Source organism: Bufo gargarizans, chromosome 3, assembly GCF_014858855.1.
Source record: "Bufo gargarizans isolate SCDJY-AF-19 chromosome 3, ASM1485885v1, whole genome shotgun sequence".
Classification (NCBI taxonomy): Eukaryota; Metazoa; Chordata; class Amphibia; order Anura; family Bufonidae; genus Bufo; species Bufo gargarizans.
The window spans coordinates 261,516,140-261,534,049 of record NC_058082.1 but is presented as its reverse complement, the minus strand read 5'-3'; the positions used below and the strand labels follow the sequence as shown (position 1 = coordinate 261,534,049).

Genomic DNA, 17,910 nt, shown 5'->3' with positions numbered 1-17,910 from the left:
ATGAGGTTCAATGTGGATAAATGTAAAGTTATGCATTTTGGTAGTAATCTCTATGCTTCATATGTCCTAGGTGATGTAACACTGGGAGAGTCCCTTATAGAGAAGGATTTGGGTATCCTTGTAGATGGTAGATTAAATAACAGCATACAATGTCAATTAGCTGCTTCTAAGGCCACCAGGATATTGACATACATTAAAGGCACGAGGCATGGACTCGTGGGGCTGGGATGTACCCCTTTACAAAGCGTTGGTGTGGCCTCATCTGGAATATGCAGTTCAGATCTGGGCACCAGTCCATAGAAAGGATGCAATGCAGCTAGAAAAGTACAGAGGAGAGCGACTAAACTGAAAAGGGGCATGGAGGGTCTTAGTTATGAAGAAAGATTAAAATAATTTAATTTATTTAGTCTTGAGAAGAGACGTCTAAGTGGGGACATGATTAACCTATACATATACAGTACAGACCAAAAGTTTGGACACACCTTCTCATTCAAAGAGTTTTCTTTATTTTCATGACTATGAAAATTGTAGATTCACACTGAAGGCATCAAAACTATGAATTAACACATGTGGAATTATATACATAACAAAAAAAGTGTGAAACTGAAAATATGTCATATTCTAGGTTCTTCAAAGTAGCCACCTTTTGCTTTGATTACTGCTTTGCACACTCTTGGCATTCTCTTGATGAGCTTCAAGAGGTAGTCACCTGAAATGGTCTTCCAACAGTCTTGAAGGAGTTCCCAGAGATGCTTAACACTTGTTGGCCCTTTTGCCTTCACTCTGCGGTCCAGCTCACCCCAAACCATCTCGATTGGGTTCAGGTCCGGTAACTGTAGAGGCCAGGTCATCTGGCGCAGCACCCCATCACTCTCCTTCATGGTCAAATAGCCCTTACACAGCCTGGAGGTGTGTTTGGGGTCATTGTCCTGTTGAAAAATAAATGATGGTCCAACTAAACGCAAACCGGATGGAATAGCATGCCGCTGCAAGATGCTGTGGTAGCCATGCTGGTTCAGTATGCCTTCAATTTTGAATAAATGCCCAACAGTAACGCAAACCGGATGGAATAGCATGCCGCTGCAAGATGCTGTGGTAGCCATGCTGGTTCAGTATGCCTTCAATTTTGAATAAATGCCCAACAGTGTCACCAGCAAAGCACCCCCACACCATCACACCTCCTCCTCCATGCTTCATGGTGGGAACCAGGCATGTAGAGTCCATCCGTTCACCTTTTCTGCGTCGCACAAAGACACAGTGGTCGAAACCAAAGATCTCAAATTTGGACTCATCAGACCAAAGCACAGATTTCCACTGGTCTAATGTCCATTCCTTGTGTTCTTTAGCCCAAACAAGTCTCTTATGCTTGTTGCCTGTCCTTAGCAGTGGTTTCCTAGCAGATATTCTACCATGAAGGCCTGATTCACACGGTCTCCTCTTAACAGTTGTTCTAGAGATGTGTCTGCTGCTAGAACTCTGTGTGGCATTGACCTGGTCTCTAATCTGAGCTGCTGTTAACCTGCGATTTCTGAGGCTGGTGACTCGGATGAACTTATCCTCCGCAGCAGAAGAGACTCTTGGTCTTCCTTTCCTGGGGCGGTCCGCATGTGAGCCAGTTTCTTTGTAGCGCTTGATGGTTTTTGTGACTGCACTTGGGGACACTTTCAAAGTTTTCCCAATTTTTCGGAATGACTGACCTTCATTTCTTAAAGTAATGATGGTCACTCGTTTTTCTTTACTTAGCTTCTTTTTTCTTGCCATAATACAAATTCTGACAGTCTATTCAGTAGGACTATCAGCTGTGTATCCACCTGACTTCTCCACAAGGCAACTGATGGCCCCAACCCCATTTATAAGGCAAGAAATCCCACTTATTAAACTTGACAGGGCACACCTATGAAGTGGAAACCATTTCAGGTGACTACCTCTTGAAGCTCAACAAGAGAATGCCAAGAGTGTGCAAAGCAGTAATCAAAGCAAAAGGTGGCTACTTTAAAGAACCTAGAATATGACATACTTTCAGTTGTTTCACACTTTTTTGTTATGTATATAATTCCACATATGATAGAATTCCACATGTGTTAATTTATAGTATTGATGCCTTCAGTGTGAATCTACAATTTTCATAGTCATGAAAATAAAGAAAACTCTTTGAATGAGAGGGTTTCCCAAACTTTTGGTCTGTACTGTATATAAATGGGCCATACAAAAAATATGGTGAAAAACTGTTTCATGTCAAATGCCCTCAAAGGACAAGGGGGCACTGCTTCCAACTGGAGAAGAAAAAATTCAGTCTTCAGAAGTGTCAAAGCTTTTTTACTGTAAGAACTGTGACTCTGTGGAATAGACTTCCTCAGGACGTGGTCACAGCAGAAACAGTATCAACCCTTCTGGGATTGCCCACTTATCCTTTGGTTGAACTTGATGGACTTATGTCTTTTTTGAAACGTATCAACTATGTAACTATGTGTCACGGACTCGGTGTTGTGTGCCGTGACACTCTTGCTGTGCATGCTGGTTGCCAGCAGCAATGCGTTGTTGTCTCAGCATGTATGTGCTTTTCTCCCCTTCTCCTGGTTCCTCCCCTGTTTGGTGTCTTTGGGGTTAACTATCTGGCGGGGTGGCCACTGGGTTTATACCTGCCTATGGCTGGCAGGCTGGTGTAGTTGTCTTCCAGCCTTGGTGTGTGCTGGAGTTGCTCCTGTCCTGGATATGTCATCGATCCAGTTTGAGGGCAACCTAGTTGGACATCAATGCTACCTTGATGTCTTCCCTTTGTTCCCTCTGTTCTTTACCCTTCCTTACATGTTTGGTATGGGTTTATGTTTTGTATGTGTTGTAATGTCTAGTTTGGTGTTGGTATCCAGCATGGTTGCTAGACATTTCCCCTGTCTTTTGTGTCCTCTGGAAGGGGGTCCCTGGAGGTGGAACTACCAGTCAGTTAGCAGCTCTGCCTGGGGCCGCCATGCATCCTGTCCGCATGGGGGTCCAGGCAGTTTCTGGTTCGCTGGACTCCGTGTTTGTTGTCTTTGTGCTATGTCCTGGTAGGTGATCGGGGTTCAGTACGGAGGCACAGGTTCCAGTCGTTGTTGCCTCGGCAGGTGAGTACTTGTTGTTGTGGGCTCTTACCTGCCTATCCAGTTGTTGTTTTCTGCCTTTCCTTTCCTTGCACCTAGGCCTGCTGGAGACTCTGGTTTATCCTTGTTATGGATAAACTGGTCGACTCCTTTTCCTGACCTTTATCCCAGGGATCATCAGGGCCAGTTAGGGTCAGAGGTTCCAGTGCATGAGCCCTCCTACCATCTGGGCTCGCTCATGCGGTTAGGAGGTCAGGGCTAGGATGAGGGTTGCAGTAGGAGGTGATCAGCTCCCTTTTCCTGGCTTCCAGGCCTAGTTGCTACCCCATCTTCCCCACATTGTACTTGTGGGCAGATTTATCACTGGTGCACTGCTGGAGGCTGAACTTAATTTTTGATGAGGCGTATCTTCCGGCAGTCCATGCACCTATACTGATATCTACGTCAGCCCCTATGTTCTTTTATGCCTCTTGCCTTGGCCTCGCCATGCCCCCTTTTCAGGGAACGTGGCAAAGGCAGAGGAGAAACATCGCTTGCGCACAGGTTGCTGTTTTTTTTATTTCACATACATTTATGATAAATTAGGCCCAAGGAATCCACATAAAACAACTCAGTGTCATCCTCCTTCAACCTTGTTGGCCAGAGGTGGTGAGATATGGAAACAGTGAGATGTGAGAACAGTGTAGTTTGCGTGGCCAAGTGAGTATGTTACATGAAACAACCCATTTATCCTCTTCCCACTCTATGCAGGTCACAGTGGGAGCTGTGTGTAGCTCCATTCCTGACCATTTTACCCATTAGATGCCGTGGTCAATAATAACTTCAGCAGTCCCCAAAAAGTGTAATACCAAGCGATCCAAAAAAATCGCATGTACCCCCCAAAATGGTACCAATGAAAACATTACCTCATCCTGCAAAAAATGAACCCCCACGTAAGCCAATCGCCCAAATAATAAAAACCAATGGCGCCCATAAACCAATCCATCAAAATCTGCGCTGCAAAAGCGATATATCTCTCCTTCCATGGGTCCCTACAGCAGTTTACCACCACCTATGTATGGGATGTTGCCGTATTCAGGAGAAAACATGTAACAAATTATGGGCTGCTTTTTCTCTTGCTACCCCTTGTGAAAATGAAAAATTATGGGCTAAAGCAACATTTTATTGAGAGAAATTAAACTTTTCATTTTTACAGCCAAGTGTTTCTACTTTCCGTAAAACGCTTATGAAGTCAAAGTGCTCAGTACGCCCTTTAAATAAATTCTTTGAGTAGGGTAGTTTCCAAAATGAGCACTATGACTATGTAATAGAAAGACTCATCAAAAACAAGACACAGCAGTGAAATGTGATGTCTCTTTAAATTTTGAGACCCTTAAAACATTGGACAAGAAAATGGCTGCTGAAGACCTTTTAAAAGGCATCTCGTGAAGCTTCCAAAGCCAGTCTTAAAAGGAAAGCACCACCCTCCAATGACAGTCAGTCCGGGACATTTCCACCAGCCAAAAGAGCTGCGGCAGAAAACACGTCCGCTCCATCTACTAAAGATGTAGGAAGCCCGGAGCTGGGAACACCACAAGTAGAGATGGCCTGTACCTGGAGAGCACAGAACAGCTTGTCTCCAGAGCACTTATCCATCCTGAAGAGCAGAGGCCAGGAAGGCATGCTGGGCGATGACCTCATTAACAAGGCCCAGGATCTCCTGCAGAATCAGTTTGGGGACTTTGATGGCCTGGCTGACCACCTGCTTCAAAAATGGTGACATCCTAGAGGCCGACAGCATCAAGACCAGCAAAATGCCTCTGTTTGCAGCAGATTAATAACATCTACAGTGTAGTGGTCCATGAGCCCCTGAAACATCTAAAATTTCTCAACGTGGATCAGCACAGAAACACCTATGACTGTGGGGTGTTTGCCATAGCATTTGCCTTTGAGTTTCTAGCAGATGATGGTGAACCCACAGCGATCTTCCAGCACAACGTGATGAGAGACCATCTAATATCTTGCTTGCAGAATGGCAGGATCACAGGCTTCCCCAAAAAAGGTCAGTTAGTGACTCCATGTCTTTTATGACATGTCGAATCTATAATGGGCCAAGTGATCGCCCTGACCAGAAGCCTGATATTACCGAAACAAACCTGGATCCTTTACGTCACCAAAGTTGCAGTCTCTACCCAACACCAGATTACAACTGCTGACCCATGGTACAGGTCTTGAACCTACAGACTTGTTGGCATTAGTAAGTAACCAGTGACTTTTCTAAGTTTGATCTTCATGTAATGATTGAAATAATGTCTTCTCATGTGATAATATATGTATGTATAGTAAGACAACCACCAAAGGTTCGGGATAATCACACCCCACAAACATTGGCCTTTTAGCCAATGGGCCCCATAACTTTTCTGTGTCTATAGGTATACCTATTAATGAGTGGGGTATCCTAATTTATTATTTTAACTCAGTCCTAGAGACCTGACTTGGTCTCCAAAATAACCACTGGATTTTTCATTCACCAGACTTTCTGCAGACAGATGTATTCACCAAAGAAGTGAGTTTCCTGCTGCATTAAGAAGAAGATTCCGGGCTCGGTCTCTGCATTCACCACTGGACTTTTCATTCACCAGACTTTCCGCAGTCAGATTTATTCACTAGGGATGAGCGAATCGACGTTGGATGAAACATCCTAAGTCGATTCACATAAAACTACGGTCCAATACTATATGGAGCGAATGCCCTGTACAGTATTAGAATGTATTGACTCAGATGAGCCGAAGTTATTACTTTGTGAAGTCTCGCATGACTTCGCGTAATAACGTCAAAGATTAATTTTTACTGTAAAAAAACAATTTCCCAAACTCAGGTTCGGTTCCAAGTGGTCTCTGCAGAAGTCAACATACTTGATATTCACCGCTGATTCAAGGAAAAATCTACTGTCCTTGTCAAGTACCTTCGTTTACCTCCACCGCCTAGGGGAAGGGCAGTCCTTCAGCCATGGATCCCTAGAGGTTTCCTCCACTGAAGTTTTTCCTCTCCTGAGTGCCGAAGGCCTGACTCTTCATGAGTCAAAGCCCCATCATAAACAGGGCCATATTTAAGACCAGTGCCCTGACTTCTAACAAGAACATCTACTGTACATTTGATACCTTGCAGTTAATAATGAATTAAGCGTATATTAAGTAGTTGTATGTCTAAGCCTCTTTATGAATCTTCATAGTCAACTAGATAAGGGTGCAGGGTGTCAGACCATTGCTTATAAGATAGTGATGACCTTTCTTGGTTTTACAGCTCAGCTTTTTTTTTTTTTATCCCGTGTTTCCTCCTCTTCCCCTCATTCCACGACATAAGCCAGCCAAACTTGACGAAACAGATGAAGATTGACGCCCACCCGATCGGAGGGCGATGGAAGCTGCACGTCATGCAGAGGAGATCTTGGGGTCATAGGACTTGGAGCCCTGTTGGCGGGGACGCCAGGAAGGGCGAGGTTTGAAGGCATGCTTGCGCTTCTGATCCAGGGCAGACTTGTCCATTGGTCGCTTGGGGCTGAAAAAAATCTGAAAGAGGCGAAAAAGAGGTTTACGCTTTATTGACTTGTTGAAATTAACCCTGTTTTGTGGTAAATGAGTGCTCTTACCACCTGTAGTGTCAGAAATGATCTCGTCCAGGGGTTTGCCAAAAAGTCTGCTACCGGTAAAGGGGAGGGCCGTCATGGTCCACTTTGAAGCATTATCTGCCACCCAGCAGGAGAGCCATAGAGTACGGCGAATAGCCACCAAAAAGGCTGACCATTAGCCTGGCCGAATCCAGAGAGGCTTCACAAATATACGCACTGGCATGAGAGAGCTGCAGGGCAATATCGGAAAGTTCCTCCGAGGAGTCCCCCAAGGAGAGACCCTGACATAGAGTGTTTTCCCACTCACCCATAGCTTTGCTAAACCATGTAGAGTCAAAAACTAGTCGCAGTGCTGTGCCCACTGCTTCAAAGGATGTTTTTGCGAAAGATTCCAATTTTTTATCCCCGATATCGGAGAAAGAAGCCCCATCCGCCTTCAGCAAAGTGATATGTTTTGCCAAGCGGGATACTGGCTGGTCAACTATAGGTGAGGACGACCACTTCTTAATCAAGTACTCCGGAAATGGATAATGGACGTCTAAGCGTTTTGGTAAGGCAAAACGTCTATCAGGAAAATTCCACTCCTTGGAAAAAGTGGAATCAAAATCCTGGTGGTTTGGGAAACATTTGGGCGAGCGACGGGACCTCCTGAAGGAAAAACTTGAGCCGGCTGATGAGGGTGCGGGGTCCTCAACCTGTAAGGTCTCTATAACCGCTGTAATGAGATTGTCCACCATGGAGGACAGTTTTAAAGACTGACCCTCAGGAGAGACAAAGTCTGCATCTGAAAACCTCTCCTCGGAACATGCCTCTTCCAAGGAGGACACATCGGAGTGAGAATCTCTGGGAGGTGGAGGAGAGTCAGAGGAAACGGGAGACGCAGACAACCTTTTGAGGGAGGATGGTGTGGCCTGTTTAGTGGGACGGCCGTGACGGGAATGAGCCCCAGGATCCCCAGCGTCGGACTGGTCAGAGGATGGCCTTGTGGACAAATGTCCTAATATTTCCACAATGGCTTTGTTGGTGTGGGAGACTTCCTGTACCATCCTTGACCGGGAGCACGCCCACTCCGGCTCTACCATAGGCTGGGCAGTAGGGGGCGACTGGGTCAGGGGCAGAGCCACTTGGCGGTGGAGCAAAGCGCACAAAGAGCAGAGGGGATCTAACTGACCGGATGGAAATTTTGAGCGACAAGAGGCCACAAGCAAAATGGCGCACAGAAGTGACCGCCTGCTTTGGGGCCTGGGCTTGGACATAATGAGTACCCTGTAGTGACAGGTGGGAGGATAAGGGGGTAGGTTAAACCCTGTAGGAAGGGGAGACAGAGCTTACCAGGCATGTGTCCCTCAATGCAGCCTGTCCTGAGGTGCTTTGAGGAGTCCCGCAGAGGTCCACTAGAAACAGGACGGAGGCAGAAAAAGGCACCAAGATTCACGCCAGGATACTGATGAAGGAGGGGGAGCGGGGAGAACTTCATGCACCGCTCCCAAAATGGAGTCGGTCCCCAGCAAAAACGTGGGGATGTGCAGGCCCGACCCTTCTGCTGTCCCTGCTAAAAAGGCCTTTGCCCTCCCCCCGTGGGATAGCCAAAAGGGCCCCGAGGAGAGAGGGCATTGCTCACCGGAGGCTTCTCCAGCACCCCCACCAGTAGAAAAACGCATGGAGGGGATATTGCCCCTGTGGGGAAATCACTGAAGGTAACCTGAGAAGGGGAGGAGAAAGGAAGGGGAGCACTTTGGGGCCAGAAATACTCACACGTCCGGCGTCTTCTGTCCCCCTGGCACCAGTCGGATCACCACCTTCGGTATGTGGCCCCTTGGGGAGGCCCGCTACACCGGAAACAGAGGGGACTTGTAGTGGGTGGCCATAGTGATCCGAAGGCTGGCAGGATGCAGAGGCTTTAGGAACCTCTGGTCCTCCTTGACTTCTGGAGACCGGGAAGGAGCAGCCTGGTCTCCTGGGTGGGAGTGCAGGCAGCTAGGACTTCCTGAAATCCCACTAGAAGAAAAGAAAAATCAAAAAAGGAAAAAATTAGCATACCTGCAAAGCAGGGAGGTCTACCTCCAACAGACACTAAGCTAAAACTGATTTAGCTTAGCCCCTGTAGGAAGGGTATAGCTGAAGGGAGGAGCTCACATCTTCGTGCTTAGCGTCGCCTCCTAGTGGCGACGGCTATACCCATGGGCAAGTCTGTGTCCCCCAATGATACGGAAGAGAAATTACTTTTTTACTGCATTGGTGCATAAAAAAAGGGTTTTGGAAAATTTCTTGAAAATTGAAAAAATTGCTTCTAAAACTCTGAACCTTCTAATGTCCTAAATCCAAATATTTTTTTTTTAAATGACGTTTACAAGACGATCGTAACATAACGTAGACATATAGGGAATGTTGATTGATAACTAGGCCACCAACAGTAAAGGAGTGGTCGACCCCTTTAATAGTAATATTTCCAATAGATCTCTTTATACTGATAGGAACATGATGAGTTTGCTTGAAACTTTTTTTGAAGGGGGGTTTATTAAGTTGGTCACATCTTATGAAGTCACGCATGCTGCTGCCCTGTGCGGATGATGACTATGGGGTTTCCATACACAGCTAGGCTAGATGCGGGCATGCACGCAGTGCAGACCGGTCTCCCTTCTCATGCACAGTGTAGCAGGGATCACGTTATATGACCTTCCTAAAATGGTTACTGTAAAGCGACCTTCCCAAGATGGCGGAACTTTCCTCCCTCCCATCACGCAATGTGTAAGTCACCCAATGGGGGAAGGGTTAAATCCGCGCAGGCGCACTAAAGCCAGAGCGAAGAGTGAGAGGGACAGAGTGAGGAGCCGGGGAGGGAGAACGAGAGGTGACGGCTCGGACCAGCTGTGCTGCTCCCTCCTCTCCTGTGTTCCTGTAGTCAGCCAGTACTGCTCACATCGGTACAGCATGACGGAGCCGCAGTCCGCGCTCCTGCTGCGGAGGCAGCTCGCAGGTAAGCTGCCCCCTCCCGGGGCTGAGAGGGGAGGGAGCGCTGCTGCACATAAAGGGGGCTGGCGGGATGTCCGGGGCTCTGCTTCCTGTCTCCTCGCTGCCCGGCAGCAGGGGGCAGATGGCTGGACAGCGTTGCTATAGAGAGGGGGAGGGGGCTGTTGTGAAGAGGGTAACAGGCTGCAGGATGTGGTAGTCATAGCTGGGGAATTCCCTCGCTGTGGCGCCCCCTCCGGGGTCCTGTGTGCTGGCGCTGACAGGAGGTAAAGTTTCGTGTTGTGTAATGGCCAGCAGCACCGCGGCTTCCTGTACGCAGCCTGCGTCCTGTGCTCTAGTTCGGGCGCCCCCTCCCCTTTGTGTCAGCTTCTCTCAGCCCTTGGCTGGTGTTGCCCAGGGCTCGAGCTGCCAGTGACACACGGCCCGTGCCGCCGCTCTGCGCCTGCGCACTGACCCCACGCGTTGGGGCCACACAATGCAGTTTACATGTGCTGCGAGGTTTAAAGCGACAGCGGCCAGGTCTCTGTCATCGAGGGGGAGGGGCTGGGGAGAAAGCGGTGTGGTAACTACTCAGGCTGGTGGCACGGGTATGCCAGGAGTGATACAGAATGGTGTGTGACAGATTATATATAATATATAGTCAACCCACAGGAACTGATTTATCACTGGTATGATGTAACTGCATTACATCATGGGTGTGAAGAGATAGCGGGATATATATTGCAGTTACACCATGCCAGTTATAAATCAGTTCCTGTGGGTTGACTAAGTAGTAATTCTGGTGCAAGGATTGGAGTGATATCTGATCCCAGCTGTTTACCACTTAGATGCAGTTAGAGGGAGGGGGCTTCTGTCTTCAGCCCCCGGCAACATGTTTCAAGGGTGCGCATAGGCTGTTATGGCAGCCTAAGGCTTTAGTCACACATTAGTGCCTTGTTAAAGAGGTTATCCAGGTATTGATAGTGATGAGCTGTTTCAGGGAGCAGCGGTGCCCACAGGCGCTCGCCAAGCACAGCGCCGTACATTGTATAGCGGTTGTGCGTTATTGCAGCATAGCCCCCTTCACTTTAATGGACTGATGTATGGTGACGTCACATGGCTTAGGATGAGAATGTGGCGCTCACTGCCTGTCCTCTTAACAGCTGATCGGTGGGGGTCCCAGGTGCTGGACCCCCACAGATCTCATATTGATGACTTAATCTGAGGATAGGTCATCAATATGTATTACTGGATAAGCCTTTTAAGTGATTTCCATCAGTGATTGTGAGACAAAACCAGGAGAGGAGGCTACACACGAGGTAGAATGGAAAGATCTGCGCCTGTTTCGGGTTTTCACGCACCCCTTGATTTGGCTCACTTTTACTGACTGTATCACTGAACACTATGAATACGGCCTACTAACAGTGGCCTTCCAGCCGGCCAAGTATAAATGCCTGTTAGACCCTGCCCGGCAGCCTTGGGCCTCCTGCACACGACCATCTGGTTTTGCGGTCCGTTTTAAACGTGTGTGTTTTTTTTTAATTTTTTTAATTTATTTATTTTTTCTCTCTTGCGTATTGCAAACGGAAACATACAATAATGTTTAAACAGTAAGTACATATAAAAAATTTGTGCTGGGCATTAGGGGTGGGCGATATGCACAAAATCCATATTGTGGCACAAATTTATATCTTGTACCGCTGGACTGCGATATGACCACGGAGCGACCATGGTATGTCAGTGAGCAGCATTATACTCACGTGCGCGGTGGCCGCCGGGCGCTCCTTCTTCTGTCTGTGCGGTGCATTGCTTATAGCTCACGTGCGCCGTGGCCGCCGGGCGCTTCTTCTCATAGGTCTGTGCGGCGCATTGCTAATGCTATAAGCATTAGCAATGCGCCGCACAGACAGAAGGAGCGGCCACGGCGCACGTGAGCTATAAGCATTAGCAATGCGCCTCACAGACAGAAGAAGGGGCGGCCACCGCGCACGTGAGTATAATGCTGCTCACTGACATATCATGGCAGCTAGGACTTCAGTAGCGTGGGGGGGGGTGGGGCTACATCAGAGGCTGGGGGGGCTGATCAGAGGCTGGCTGCCATGGTCAGCTCCTTGCTGTTGTGTGCACTATGCACAGGGCAGCAGGGAGAGTGTAAAGTCCTATTCACCTTAATAGAGCTCTATTAGGGTGAATATGACATGGGTTCTAGCCCTTAAGGGGGCTAATAGTTATTAATTAATAGAAAACAAATATAGAAAACAATATATCGCGATATATATCGCACATGCTTAAAATTATATCGCAATATAGATTTTAGGCCATATTGCCCACCCCTACTGGGCATAACATTTTCAATAGATGTGTTCCGTATGCATTCCATTTTGTTGGCGGACCCATTGACTAGAATGGAGCCACGGAATGTGATTTGCGGGCAAAATTAGGACATGTTCTATGTTTAAACAGGAAGGCATATGGAGTACCTTCTGTGTTTATTTTTTTTATTTTTTCGTTTGTATTATCTTTAACATAGCCATGACAAATCCGTCTTGAACACCATTGAAAGTCTATGGGGGTCGGGTCTGTTTTCTATTGTGCCAGAGAAAAGATCTGTCCCCATTGACTTACATTGTGTGTCAGGATCCATTAAGTTTCGTCAAGCGGACACCAAAGTGGAATGGAGATTGAACTGAGGCATACTGATGCATTCCGAGCGGATCCTTTTCCATTCAGAATACATTAGGGCAAAACTGATTTGTTTTGGACCGCTTGTGAGAGCCCTGAACGGATCTCGCAAACGGAAACCAAAACGCCAATGTGAAAGTAGCCTTAGCTGCAGTGCCACTTAAAACCTGTGGACAGCTGTGACTATTTTTTTGGAAGAGGGCAGCCATGTCCTAATTCTGGACAACCCTTTGAAAGTCCTCTCGTGAGACTAAGGCCTCATGCACGCGACTGTTTTTCTCCGCGTCCGTTCCGCCGGTTTTAGCGCTTGTGGAATGTGGACCCGTTCACTTCTATGGAGCCGTTGAAAATGCGGATAGTGCACCGTTTGCCGTCCATGATCTGTGGTTGCAGTCCGTCAAAAAAATATAACCTGTCCTATTCTAGTCTGCGGAAATTCAAGACAATAGGACCGCTAAAAAACGTGGAGGCACAAGATTGTCATCCGCGTCCGTTTTAATCCTATCATTTACATGGCAAACCTGTCTTAGATTTTTTTTTTTTTTTTTATTACCTTCCTTTGTCTGGTGGTCCTCCAAAAATAAAGGAAGACACACTGAAACAAAAACGGAACAACGAAACCCCATTTTGCGGAACGGAACACAACAACGGTCGTGTGCATGAGGCTTGGGTGCGGACCCATTCAATTCAATGGGACCGCAAAAGATGCGGACAGCACTCGGTGTGCTGTCCACATCCTCTGCTCCGTTCCGAGGCCCCGCAAAAAAAATATAGCATGTCTTATTCTTGTCTGTTTTGCGGACAAGAAAAGGCATTTCTACAATGGGCCTTCCGTTTCGCAAATTGTGAAAGGCATACAGGCGGCTTCTGTGTTTTTTGTTTGCAGATCTGTGGTTTGCGGACCGCAAAAAAAAAAACGGAACGGTCATGTGCATGTAGCCTAAAAGGGGGTAGAAAAAAAAAAATCTGAACAATAATAAAAGTTTAAGTTAAAAAGGGGGGAAAAAAACATTTTATTTCGGCATTGCAACTTCTTTAATGGCCCTTAGAAATTAATGTTATTTCTCCTGCAATGGTAAAAAAATAATAATTTAATTCCTAAATCACTGTTTTAGGGTCCATTCACACGTCTGCAAGTGTTTTGCAGTCTGTAAATTGTGGATCCGCAAAACAGACACCGCACATGGTCGGCACTTTAATAGAAATGCCTTTACAGCAGCTGGATAAATGACCTCAGTGTGTTGTTGTCTTGAGATAGATCGATCTATCTCATATCATTTTTGGTTGAAGTTTCGCTCCTTCCACTCGTGATCTAATCCTGTTTCTTTGTGGAGTGGCTTGGGATCCGTGCATGTGATATTGGCATACCGCAGGCGCTGCTGTTTCAGCATTGAGGCATGTGCGTGTTATTTGCACCTTAGAAGGAAATTTCAGTCCTTGAGCTTACGGATGTGAAGAAGCAGATGGCAGTTCAGTATGTGCATTTGGTGTGTGCTGAAATCTGTAGGATATGGACTTGACATCTAGTAATTTTCCTTATAGCTCCAGACTCCCTGGTCTTTTCAGGTCGCCAGCTCTGTGTATATACATATTGTTATTTTACCTTCATATGCTTGGTGACAAGTAAATCATTAAAATGTATGTTTCCTTGTGCATGGCTTCATGACGTGAGTGCTGCCAGTGGCGTAGCATGCGGTGCCAGCGCCACCTAACCTGTGGACATGCCCCAGTTTTTAGAACCATTCCTTAACACTCCCCAGCTGTATATGGAGAGGGATCACAGGATGATGCCTCCCCATACACCTCTCTCGCTCTGCTGACATACTATTACATTAGGGGTCGCAAAAGGGGCTCCATGCCCCCAACCAGACCCACTGAGTAGTAAAATTAGGGGTGGGGGATACCGGTTAGATCAGTGAGGATCATACCGCTGGGACCCCATACCCCCTGCTGCTCCCCTGAAATGACCGGAGCAGTTGGTCACACATTCACACGGCCCTGTGGATAGGGAATAACTTCACCTAGACAGAATTCTCCTTTAAGCCGGTCCCAATCTCTTTTTAGGCCCCATGTCAGCCCCACTGATGCTTATATAACATTCCCATGGATGGGCATTAGAGGCAGCACACCTTTTTCGCACCTAACTAAAATTCTCCCTCTGGGCTGCACTGTCGAGTGACCCCTTAAACAAAAAAATACCTTGCTGCGCTGCTTTGCTTGGACACTGTGGGCCTGCAGTTGGCTGGTTCTGGCCTGGAGGCAGCGTGGCATACGACACAGCCAGGAACAAGCGTGCGCCCTGATGGCTGATCAATGCATGCCTGGCGCTCAAGCAGGCCACACGCAGTGGATGCCATTCACCCAGTCACAGGCAGAGTACGGTGCGCATCCCGCCAGTGCCATTCAGTGAATCATTCATGAGCTCAATGCGATACCTGCCACAGTGAATGCCATTGCATGTAACAGCCGGATGCCCCCTTGCAGTTTGGAACCCAGGGCAACTTACCCGCCACCCCCTGCAATGCCACAGGCCTCCGTAATGAACATGGATTGAATATGTATGGTGCAGCCTGGAGTGAAAGGGAGATCTGCCGGTAATGATGATCTGCAGTAGTAAAAATATCCAGGTTGGTTGTCACGAGCATTTTCTCTGACTGATGTCAAGGCTGAGCTCTCGGTGCCGCCCGTCCGAGTATAGGATGAGGGCTGTTTACATGACGTCTGCTGTGATGGGATTTCTCTCCGACAGAAATCGCCCCTTGCAGGGAATACGACTGAAATGCATCTAGAATTTACAGTCTGATAGAAGAAGGCAAACTCTTGGTTCACACTGCCCGAGTTTCTTCGCTTCAATTTTTTTAATGTTTTTAATTTTTAAAGCCTTTTTCAACTCCCATATAGGAAAATGCTTGAATAAGGCTACTTTCACACTTGCGTTTGCTGCGGATCTGTCCGGTATCTGCACAGACGGATCCGCACCTATAATGCAAACGAATGGATCCGTTTGCATTATGAAGAACAAAGTCAAAATGGATCCGTCCTGACTTGCATAGAAAGTCAATGGGGGACGGATCCGTTTTCAATTGCACTATATTGTGTCAGTGAAAACTGATCTGCTCCCATTGACTTACATTGCAACTCGGGGCGGATCAGTTTGGTGTCCGCATCCAGAGCGGACTGGAGGCTGAACGGAGCCAAACTGATGCATTCGGAGCGGATCCTTGTCCATTCAGAATGCATTGGGGCTGAGTTGATCCGTTTTGAACAGTTTGTGAAAGCCCTGAAACGGATCTCGCAAACGGAATTCAAAACGCCAGTGTGAAAGTAGCCTAAGCGCTATGTCTGGCATATGGAGTAAAAATACAGTAATGCAAAAAAAGTTTTGTCTGTGGATGGATAAGTCTCAAAAATGGTTTGAAACCAGCTTTGCCGCTGACAGAATAATTAAGTAATTATTATAGCGCCACCATATTCCGCAGCACTTTACAAATTCATAGGGTTCATGTACAAAACAAGAGATCAGAAAGTTACCGGCTAACATACAACTGGAACGCTAGGTGTGAGGGCTCTGCTCGCAAGAGCTTACGATCTATGAGGAATTGGGGGTGGCAGATAAGGTAGTTGATTGTGATATGTAGTATTCAAGCCATTATTGTACTGAAAGCAGTGGTGTAGCTGATCTTCGGGTGTGGGGATCGAGTTCGGGCCAGAGGAGTTGGTGGGGGAGAGGTTTACTCGGGGAACAGTCAGTAAAGAAAGCACGGTAAGGGTCCATTTACATGTCTGCAAATCGCAGATCAGCAAAACACGGACACCGGCAATGTGCAGTCCTGCAAATTGCAGAACGCACATCACTGGCACTATAATAGAAAATGCCTTTTCTTGCCCGCAATTGCGGACAAGAATAGGACTTGTTCTATTTTATTTTTTTTTTTTTTTTCGTGAATGAAATTGCGGATGCGGACAGCACATGGCATCCGTTCCGGTCCCATTGAAAATAAACAGGTCCGCAAAATCCGTAACGGTTCCGTAAAAACAAATTGTGGATGTGTGAATGGACCCCAAGTCTGCTTTAAAAGATGTGTTTTTAAGGCACGTTTTTGAAGGTGGGGTAGTGGTGAATTGACCTGATATTCCGGGGCAGAGTATTCCAGAGAGTAGGTGCAGCTTGAGAGAATCTTGAAGATGGGAGTGAGGGTACAAATTACGGTGGATTTTAATCTTGGGTCACCAACAGAACGGAGAGCACAAGTAGGGTGGTAGATGGAGGTGCAGCACTGTGGAGAGCTTTGGCGGATGGGCAACCAGTAAAGTGACTGGCACAGGCTAGAGGCATCAGTATAGCGGGTGGATGGATAGATGAGCCTGGCTGCAGCATTTAGGACAGACTGAAGGAGGGGGAGTTTAGAGAGAGGGAGACCAATTAGTAATGAGTTGACATCCGTCAAGACTGTATACACGTTTTGCAGTATTTATGACAAGAAAATGTCTCGCTCTACTTCATACATATTCTGGTAGATTTATCAAAACGGGTGTAAAGGAAAACGGTCTTAGTTGCCCATAGCAACCAGAGTCCACTTGTCATTTTTCCCAGCTTCTTTGAAAGGTGGAATCTGATTGGTTGCTGGGGCCTTTAGCCGGTTTTCCTTTACATCAGTTTGATAAGGCTCCTCCATTCAGCTGACTCAGGAAGAATGTGTACAATGCTACTTGTTGACTTTAGAGCATAATCTACATTTTTAGTCCTGGTTGAGTGATGTCACAGAACTTGCGTTTTAAAAGGATTATCTTGCCTGAACATTTATAGCCTCTTGACGGGCTACGGCCTAAATATCCAATAGGTGCGGGCCCCACCTCTGGAACCTGCTCCTGTTTCAAGAACGGGGCTCGGCCATGAACGAAGAGCATGGCCACCCCTCCATTCACTAAAATGGTCAAGCCCGCACCTGGCTATGTTCAGAAGTCGCATATCTGTGAATGGAGAAAGCTGCATGCCTGGCTTGCCTTCCCTTCACAGCGGGGCCTGTTCTTGAGAGGGTGCCTTCAGAGGTGACAAATTTGACTACAACTATGGGCCAGATTCGTAAAGACTGGTGCTTCATAGGCCAGTCTTGGTCAAACATCTGCAGGAGTAAGGCCTCTTTCACACGGGCGTCATGTTTTTGGGCCGGATAAGATGCGGGTTGCGTTGCAGGAAAAAATTTCTGCGCAAGTGCAAAACATTGTTATGCGTTTTGCACGCGCGTGAGAAAAATCACCATGTTTGGTACCCGAACTTTTCACAGAAGTTCAAGTTTGGGATCGGGGTTGTGTAGATTGTAGTATTTTCCCTTATGACATTGTTATAAGGAAAAATAGCATTCTTAATACAGAATGCATAGTACAATAGGGCTGGAGGGGTTAAAATAAAAACAAAGTTACTCTTCTTAATCCACTTGATCGCGCAGCCCGGCTTTTCTTCTGTCTTCTTCTTTGAGGAATAGGACCTTTTTGATGACGTCACTGCACACATCACATGGTCATCGATCATGTGACGGACCATGTGATGAGCGCAGTGACGTCACCACTGGTCCTTTTCCTGTGCACAGCAAAGAC

At 47.0% G+C, this 17,910-nt stretch overlaps 1 protein-coding gene across 1 annotated transcript in view; it reads left to right on the top strand.

Annotated features, from left to right (window-relative positions):
- The first annotated feature begins 9,483 nt into the window (after window positions 1-9,483).
- Window positions 9,484-17,910, top strand: part of UBE2G1 (ubiquitin conjugating enzyme E2 G1) — a 44,039-nt gene continuing 35,612 nt past the window's right edge. The window contains exon 1 of the mRNA XM_044287160.1: window positions 9,484-9,661. Within this exon, the coding sequence (XP_044143095.1) occupies window positions 9,616-9,661 (46 nt within the window). The 5' untranslated portion in view covers window positions 9,484-9,615. The remainder of the gene's footprint in view (window positions 9,662-17,910) is intronic.